Source organism: Poecilia reticulata, chromosome 17 (genome assembly GCF_904066995.2).
Source record: "Poecilia reticulata chromosome 17, P_reticulata-male-v2, whole genome shotgun sequence".
NCBI lineage: Eukaryota > Metazoa > Chordata > Actinopteri > Cyprinodontiformes > Poeciliidae > Poecilia > Poecilia reticulata.
Genome location: NC_088846.1, coordinates 29,904,184 through 29,913,330, shown reverse-complemented (window position 1 = coordinate 29,913,330; position 9,147 = coordinate 29,904,184). Strand labels below are relative to the sequence as shown.

Genomic DNA, 9,147 nt, shown 5'->3' with positions numbered 1-9,147 from the left:
TTGAGCTGAGCAGACCGAACTGGGGTGGAACCAGTGGACCCAGTAGAACCGGGTCGGCATTCAGAGTCGGACTCGGCAGGATAAATTAGTGATTTATTGAGATTAGAGCCGACAGGAGGAACCGAGGCACAGTGATGAGAAGTTACAGAGAAACATCAGCTAAAAAAATAAAGATCAGAGTCCTTGTCGCGCTCCACGTCTCCATGGCAACAGAATGTGCAGGCCCACGGCGGCGGGCCAATCAGAGAGCGGCTAGCGGCGGTAGACGCCGAAGGCCACCAGGCTGAGGAAGATGGTGATGCCGACCAGCGAGGCGGTGGCCGGCGCCGTGAAGAACTGCCGGTACTGGATCTGACAGTACCACAGCACGGACAGCATCAGAACCAGTAGCGGGACCATCAGGCTGCCCACGTTCAGCGCCACCTGGACCTGGTCGGCGGGCCGCGGGCCCCCCGCCGCCCCCGCCGCCGCGCCCTGGGAGATGTGGCAGTGCAGGACGCAGTTATGGGCCAGGTTGAGCGAGGCCAGCGTCTGGGCGTCGTCCTGCAGCAGCTGGCCCTGGTAGATGAGACGCACCTGCTGCTCCTGACCCGCAAAGTAGGTTCTGGAGGGGCAGAGGAAGCAGAACCAGGTCAGAACCCCACAGAGCGAACTGCAATTAATGACAGAGTGAGACCTCCCGGCCCTTTTCCACCTCTGTGTGTCCAGGAATGGGCAGCAGGGTGGATTTAAACACGGATCTGAAATGTAGCGTTTCATTGCTGCGAGTTTCATGCAGAGGATGAGATGAGAGTTTATTTCCTGGCCGGTCGCAGCTCTGCTGACTCTTCAGCACCAAACACATCAACGTTCCAGCACATCAGACCGGCGCTGGTCACATGACTCAATACGGTCACATGACTGCAGCTTTTTACAGCTTCTGGCGCCACGACGACTCCAGTACCATCCCCTGGTATTGGAGACCTCTATGGGCCCCATGTGGGGCAAAGGAGGGCAGACCATGTGGGCCCCATGTGGATATTTCCATGGTGGTGGTTCACCATGGAAAACATGGACATTTTCACATGGGGCCCGTGTTGTCTGCCCTGCTTTGCCCCACATGGGGCCCGTGTTGTCTGCCCTGCCCCACATGGGGCCCGTGTTGTCTGCCCTGCCCCACATGGGGCCCGTATTGTCTGCCCTGCCCCACATGGGGCCCGTATTGTCTGCCCTGCCCCACATGGGGCCCGTGTTGTCTGCCCTGCCCCACATGGGGCCCGTATTGTCTGCCCTGCCCCACATGGGGCCCGTGTTGTCTGCCCTGCCCCACATGGGGCCCGTGTTGTCTGCCCTGCCCCACATGGGGCCCGTGTTGTCTGCCCTGCCCCACATGGGGCCCGTATTGTCTGCCCTGCTTTGCCCCACATGGGGCCGTATTGTCTGCCCTGCTTTGCCCCACATGGGGCCCGTATTGTCTGCCCTGCTTTGCCCCACATGGGGCCGTATTGTCTGCCCTGCCCCACATGGGGCCCGTATTGTCTGCCCTGCTTTGCCCCACATGGGGCCCGTATTGTCTGCCCTGCTTTGCCCCACATGGGGCCCGTATTGTCTGCCCTGCCCCACATGGGGCCGTATTGTCTGCCCTGCTTTGCCCCACATGGGGCCCGTATTGTCTGCCCTGCTTTGCCCCACATGGGGCCGTATTGTCTGCCCTGCTTTGCCCCACATGGGGCCGTATTGTCTGCCCTGCCCCACATGGGGCCCACCTCGGCATGCTGGCGGAAGCAGCATATGTAACAGAGGGTCTGTGTCGAACCGCCCAGATCCAAAATGGCTGTTGAGACTTTTGCTGATTGACTGAAGGTCTAAATCTAAAACGTTTTGCTTTCTGAAGCTGTTTGTCGTCTCAATATGCAGCAAAATAATCACTAAAATCATTTCAAACCTTTTGTTCTTTTTAAACAGCTTTATGTCCAAAATGAACCCTCTGAGCGGGTCCAGTGGGTTCTGTGGGGTCCATGTCTGTCCCAGTCGTGGGGTTTAGGTTTGCTCCTGACCGGAACCGACCCGGTCCAGATCTCTGCTGCGACTGACTGACTGACCGTCTCCTGTCAGCGGGTCGTTTTGGACCCGTGTTTAAATCATGGGCTTTTTGCTTCTTTGTCATTTTGATCCAAAATAATGTTTTGTATAAAACCGTTTTATTTCACACAAGAATCATGTCAGGTTGGAATTATTTTCATTTGTAGAACATTTTAAAACAAAATGACAGCAGCAGCAATTTTACAACAATGATGATGATGATGAAATGTAAGTAATGGACAATGTTAACATCCATTATGGCTGTGAAGGAGCACGTTTCTACAAACTAGCTCTATGATGCTGTGTGTGTGTGATTTATCCATCTTCTTCGTTCATCCGGGGTCGGGTCGCTACAAATCGGTGCAGATTGATACAAATCGGTGCAGATCGTTACAGATCGGTGCAGATCCGCCTGTCGATTTCCTGCTCCATTCTTCCCTCATTGGTGAACAAGATCCTGAGATTCTTGGATTCCTCCACTTGGGTCAGGACTTCTTCCCCCACCCAGAGAAGGAACTCTGTACTTTTCTGGCTCAGTTATTTATGCATTTATTTCTATAGCTATGAATTTTTATTTCATTTATTGATAAAAGAAAGAACCTTGAACACATTGATCAACAGGTCCTGCATGTCGTTCAACACATTTTCTCTCTTGGTTTCTCATCCAGGGTGTCAGACACACACAGACACACACAATACACACACAGACACACACACACACAATACACACACAGACACACACACACACACAGACACACACAATACACACACAGACACACACACACACACAGACACACACAATACACACACAGACACACACACACACACAATACACACACAGACACACACACAGACACACACAGACACACAGACACACACATAACACACAATACACACACACAGACACACACACACAGACACACACAGACACACACAGACACACACAGACACACACATAACACACATGCCCAATAAAGTGCAGGTGGTGAAGTTAGCTCGTTGGTTAGATAACTAGCTAACTCTGAAGGAGGCTAACATGTTGCTTGGTGCCAATAACGCTGTCGCAGTCCTTATGATTGACTCACACACACATTGTGAGGTAAAAATAAAGATAATACTTACATGTCAGAGCTCTTGCTGTGTAAAATTATATTATTCAGGGTCTCAGTGTGTTTGGTTCACTGAAAATGTTTTCCTGACAGAAACAGTTGGTCAGAAACAAAGATTCCCATTAAAGTCCATAGGAAATGAATGCGGGTCAGTTTGGACCCAGTCGTGGAAGAACGGGTCGGAACCTTAACATGCTTTTCTTAAAACGTATAAAAGTCCATTAAAAATCTGAGTGTGTGTGTGTTATGTGTGTGTCTGTGTGTGTTGTGTGCATGTGTGTATGTGGGCATGTGTGTATGTGGGCATGTGTGTGTGTGTGTGTGTGTGTGTGTGTGTGTCTGTGTGTGTTGTGTGCATGTGTGTATGTGGGCATGTGTGTATGTGGGCATGTGTGTGTGTGTGTGTGTTGCAGCGGTTAAACCTGTGCCGTGTGTCTCGTGGTGTGTTCGGGTGTTTTGGCAGAAATCAGCCTGAACTTGTTTTTTCTTCTTCCTGCCGTTCAGACGCCATATTTAATGTTTTCGTTTAGTTTGGGACAAACATGCAGCATTTTAATCTGATTTGTGAAAATAAAAAGATAATGGAACCAAAATGAGTCTAAAATTAGAAACAACAACATTGTGAATTTATGGACCAAAATTTTTACAACAGATTCATCAGCAGCTCTGAATCAATATTATCAATATTATCAATATTCTTCCTCCTCCAGCCTGAAAGAAAATATATTAAAAAATAACAAATATTTTTAGAAAGATTCTCAAAAGGGGAAATTATAGAGGAAATGTTTTCCATCTGTAAGTTTAATGATGAATTATGATATTAATGATTCATCACTTTGTAAAATCAGCTCCATTCTTAAAGTGAAATAATTTGATTTGAGTGATTAAACAGCATCACAAAACATCTTTATTCCAATATTTTACTGTTCAGCTCATCTTATTTTGCATTATTCATATTGTTTGTGTTTTTGGGACATTTATTTTGAAGGGTTCATATAGGAATTGGTATCCAGCATGTTGGTTCAGCTGGTGAAGCAGAGAAATATTAGAAAAGACCAATTTCAGTTCAAACTGTTTAATAAGCTCATTTTTATAGCTTCCATCATTTGTCATAATTCCGCTGCAGCTGGAAAACGTGACATTAAAACCGATGACTGATGTTCATTTTGCATTTCTAATATTTCACTCAGTTTGTCACTTTATTCTTTTTCTGCTATAAATAAAAACTTTGCCTGGAATCTGGTTTCAGCTGCAAACGTCCCGGTGAAGAAGATCTACATCCATTTCATCACCTTCTGGTTTCAAAATGTGGATTTTGTTTCATTACAAAATATTCAGTTTGTTTGTCAAAGAAAAAATGTGGAAATTTCAGTCAATGTCTGAATTATTAAAACATTATTTCCATAAATGTTATGCAAAACTTTCCCTCTCAAAAATCAACTTTCCTTTTTCAAAAGATGCAGAAAATAAGACCAATAAACCAGCAGTCAGATCAGATCCATCTGCCCAACATGGGGTAGACCCCAACGAGCTGGGGGTCAGCGGGGGGTTAACTAGAGCTGGGGGTCAGCGGGGGGTTAACTAGAGCTGGGGGTCAGCGGGGGGTTAACTAGAGCTGGGGGTCAGTGGGGGGTTAACTAGAGCTGGTGGTCAGCGGGGGGTTAACTAGAGCTGGGGGTCAGCGGGGGGTAACTAGAGCTGGGGGTCAGCGGGGGTTAACTAGAGCTGTGGTCAGGGGGGGGTTAACTAGAGCTGGGGGTCAGTGGGGGGTTAACTAGAGCTGGTGGTCAGCGGGGGTTAACTAGAGCTGGGGGTCAGCGGGGGTTAACTAGAGCTGGGGTCAGTGGGGGGTTAACTAGAGCTGGTGGTCAGCGGGGGTTAACTAGAGCTGGGGGTCAGTGGGGGGTTAACTAGAGCTGGTGGTCAGCGGGGGGTTAACTAGAGCTGGGGGTCAGCGGGGGGTTAACTAGAGCTGGTGGTCAGCGGGGGGTTAACTAGAGCTGGGGGTCAGCGGGGGGTTAACTAGAGCTGGGGGTCAGCGGGGGGTTAACGAGCTGGGGGTCAGCGGGGGGGTTAATGAACTGGGGGTCAGTGGGGGGTTAACTGGAGCTAGTGGTCAGCGGGGGTTAACTAGAGCTGGTGGTCAGCGGGAGGTTAATGAGCAGGGGGTCAGTGGGGGGTTAACGAGCTGGGGGCCAGCGGGGGGTTAACTGGAGCTAGTGGTCAGCGGGGGTTAACTAGAGCTGGTGGTCAGTGGGGGGTTAACTGGAGCTGGTGGTCAGTGGTAATGAGCTGGGGGTCAGTGGGGGGTTAATGAGCTGGGGGTCAGTGGGGGTTAATGAGCTGGGGGTCAGTGGGGGGTTAATGAGCTGGTGGTCAGTGGGGGGTTAATGAGCTGGTGGTCAGTGGGGGTTAATGAGCTGGTGGTCAGTGGGGGGTTAATGAGCTGGTGGTCAGTGGGGGGTTAATGAGCTGGTGGTCAGTGGGGGGTTAATGAGCTGGGGGTCAGTGGGGGGTTAATGAGCTGGTGGTCAGTGGGGGGTTAATGAGCTGGTGGTCAGTGGGGGGTTAATGAGCTGGTGGTCAGTGGGGGTTAATGAGCTGGGGGTCAGTGGGGGTTAATGAGCTGCAGAACAACAGACTTTAATATCAGAAACCAAAAACTTTTCTGTCTCAACTGTTTGCTGGAAGATTTCAGCAGAGATCATCCATCAGTTTGACCTCTGACCTCATCAAGGGGTTACTGTTTCCTCTGGTACCTCAAACAATCGGAATGCATTGTGGGAGATGTAGTTTGTAGTCAAACTTATTTCAAGTCAATCATGGGCCTATAAAATGACATGGCGGGCCACATGTGGCCCGCGGGCCTGGAGTTTGATACACGTGTTGTAGGTCCTTCGCTTCTCCCTGGATGCTGGTTTAGCATAAGTGTTAAAACGGGACCCAAAAGGGGCGGGGCTAAAGCAGGAAGCAGCGAATCGGGACTCAATTCGCACTGAAACCCTCCAATGTGATGAAGTGGAAGGACTTTGACTGGGCCAAAACATCCAAGCATGAACCCACCAGTTGCTTCTACTGGCTTGAACAGGCAGCCTGTTGATTAGTTTGAACACTGCTGCCACCTAGTGACCGGAGGCTTGTTTTTCAGTCAAGCTTGACAATGATAAAATAACATGGGGCTCTATGAAACACTGCTAAGGTGACCAAGATGGCCGCCGTCCTGGACGGCTCCCCAAATATTAAACATTTACCAAAAACTAATCCGTAACAGACATGAGGATCCAAAACGCTGCTGTCTGACATGCTGAGTAAATGTTGCAGCAACAATCCGCCTCCATGAGGCGACTGCACTCTGACAAAATGCACCAAAAACAACCAATCAGAGCCAGGAGGCGGGGCTTAGTGCTGTCAATCACCTGATGTACTCGCTAAATATGCGCTCATGACTGGCTGTGCTATCAGGTATCAGGGGGAGATGAGCAGCACCACTCGGAGGGTGATTGGCAACACTAAGACCCGCCTCCTGGCTCTGATTGGTGCTCAGTCCGTACCGTTTGATGTAGCCGATGGTGTCGTGCGGTTGGACCTGGGCCGTTCTCTCCGTGTCGTTGAGGAACTTCAGGCGGACCACCATGCTCCGCTCCGCTCCCCGCCGCCTCACCCCGTCTCCCGCCTCGGGCTCCGCCTCCTCCTGGGGGGAGGGGCCGGTGGGCGGAGCCTCGGACGGAGCGCCGTCGCCCACAGAGGCGGTGGAGGAGAGGGGCGTGTCCTGTGTGGAGGGGGCGTGGCCTGGGAACAGCTGCTCCGGGGGCTCGGCGGTGCGGGTGGAGACCCAGGCGAGCAGCAGCACCGTCAGCAGCAGCAGCGAGCCGAACAGCAGCGTCACCTCGTCGCCCACGCCTTCGATCAGAGCCATCGCCGGCAGCGACCTGAACAAGGACGACTCGGGTCAGCAGCACACAGGGAACCTCAGGTTCAGCTGATGCTAGATGCACCGGACCCAGAACAGAACCAGAACAGAACCAGGAGCTGGACAGACCTCCAGAGAACTCAGAGGAATGTTCTGGGTCAGAATCGGGTGAAAGTAAGCCGGTCCGGTTTGGGTCAGGATGGATCAGCTGGCAGCCTGAATCTGTCTGTCACTGGATCTGACTTTTCATCCCAAAGTGTTTCTGATCTGTCCTGCTGCTGCAGCTTCTCCCTCCTGGACCTCGTAGTTTTCGTCTGCAGCCCTCAAACCGTCTCCGCCACGTTTAACGTCTGTCTGCTGGTCACAAAACGTCCCAATTAGAAGCAAACGGAGAAAATCTAGTTGATGTTTGACGTTAATTTGCTCCATTAAAACACAGAACACCCCAAAAACAACCAATTATTAACTTATAACCGGAGATTTGACTGGCGCCAAACGACTCTTCCCAAAGTCGGTGGCTGCTGGTCGGATTGGGGCGTTTGGTTTATGGACTGGGACGTTTTACACAGGTGGTCCACAGACACTAACATGCGGCGGGACGGACATAAATCACTAAACTCACCTTAACATAAAAAGGACAGTGGATCATTTTCATTCAATCAAAACTTGATCAAAGTGCAGAAAACGACCAATTTGTTGAACAGAAAAGACAGAGATGAAACGTTACCGTAGTTACAACATGAATGGATTATCAATGTTCACACATCCCATAATGCAGGTTATTCAGGTAAAGCAGTTATTGATGTAAGCTGCACTTAAATACAGATTAAAGTAACAAATCCCTCATTAAAATGTGACTTTAGTTCCTTTGTGATGAGCAAAACCAGGTTCTGCTCACAGAGGAAAGGAGAACATGTTGGCCTCAAACGGCCTAGTTAAAGGAGCAACTTTATAAAGATGCAGCACTAAATATTTACATTAATATCTTATTTCAGCCTCCTGTCTAAATAACCGACTAAAAACTGAACTCCTGGTTTGTTTTCAGTCAGTAGAAACTATAATGATAAAACATTAAATATCATGTTTACAGGATTTGATGCAGCATCAAGTTTTATTTTCCTCTTTATTTGAACTAAACTAAAACCTGCTGCCGTTTATTTCTACTAAATAATGCAAATTATTACTTTACTCAAAACAAACTCAGGTTCAGGTTCTGTAAACAACTTAAAGTACAAATTAGACTAAATGTAATTACAGCAATAAATGTAACTGATTAGTTTCCACCAACTGGACCAGAACCAGAACCAGAACCTTCATTTCTCCAGATTCTGAAAAGCTGCTTCCGTCCAGCGAACCTTCACAAAATCTTCTGGTCGGAACCGAACCGGAACCAGGAGAAGCTAGATGAGAACAGCTTCGGAACATCTGCTGATCTACAACACCAACCTTTTCTGGGTCCAGGCTGCTCCGAACCTCCGCTGGAGTTCTGCTGACCGGACCGGACCGAACCTGTTCCTCAGCAGCTGCCTCAGGACGTCTCCGGGTTCCGGACCTTGTTCATGTGCTCCCGGTTCGTACTCTCTTCCCGGTGATGTGCCGGACCGCTGGCTGGCCCAGCTGGGAAGCTCGGACCGAACCAGCAGAGTTCTGAACTGCTCTTACCTGAGCTCACCTGAGCAGTTGGCTAAACCCGGAGCTAATGGCTAACAACGGCACCGGAAGTAGTTCCGGACCGGTCCGACCCAAGTTCGGACCAGAGGGGAACCAGAACTCACCGTCTCACAGAAAAAGCTTCATAGCAGAGCAGTTATCCTCCAAGCTAACAGGCTAATCTGCGCTGCCTGCTGCCGCTTCTTCTGCTGCTGCTCAGACAGAACCGAGGCGACTCTTCGCCCCCTGCTGGTCACTGCCTGCAACTGCAGCCTCTGATTCCTCTGACGTCACTGTAGTTATCGTTTTTTATGAAGACGTTAAAGCTCCGTAACCGGTCTGACCATTATGATGAACCGCTGGAATGGTTTTCACTCTAGAACCAGGTTCTGACTCCAGGTTTTGAGGCCCGGTTCT

The 9,147-nt window shown here is 49.8% G+C and overlaps 1 protein-coding gene across 5 annotated transcripts; it reads right to left on the bottom strand.

The window, feature by feature from the left end:
* Positions 1 to 80: 80 nt before the first annotated feature.
* On the bottom strand, positions 81 to 8,973 carry tmub1 (transmembrane and ubiquitin-like domain containing 1). 5 transcript variants are annotated; one of them, XM_017303345.2, is made up of 4 exons: positions 8,527 to 8,956; positions 7,210 to 7,437; positions 6,722 to 7,099; positions 81 to 604 (listed from the first exon to the last, which is right to left on the bottom strand). In XM_017303345.2, the coding sequence occupies exons 3-4, from the start codon at positions 7,084 to 7,086 to the stop codon at positions 253 to 255; spliced, it is 717 nt and encodes a 238-aa protein (XP_017158834.1). In that variant the 5' UTR covers positions 7,087 to 7,099; positions 7,210 to 7,437; positions 8,527 to 8,956; the 3' UTR covers positions 81 to 252. The 5 variants fall into 5 exon arrangements, with proteins under 5 accessions (XP_017158834.1, XP_081453918.1, XP_008400898.1 ...); XM_081597792.1 differs by having other exon boundaries at positions 7,210 to 7,434; XM_008402676.3 differs by lacking the exon at positions 7,210 to 7,437 and having other exon boundaries at positions 8,856 to 8,973.
* Between the last annotated feature and the right edge of the window lie 174 nt (positions 8,974 to 9,147).

What these genes read in the sequence shown, in the direction of transcription:
- tmub1 (XM_008402676.3), bottom strand. Translation starts at nt 7,086, where the DNA reads ATGGCTCTGATCGAAGGCGTGGGCGACGAGGTGACGCTGCTGTTCGGC. An exon ending in ACCATCGGCTACATCAAACG is followed by an intron (nt 605 to 6,721) that starts GTACGGACTGAG and finishes CTGCCCCTCCAG; the next exon opens with AACCTACTTTGCGGGTCAGG.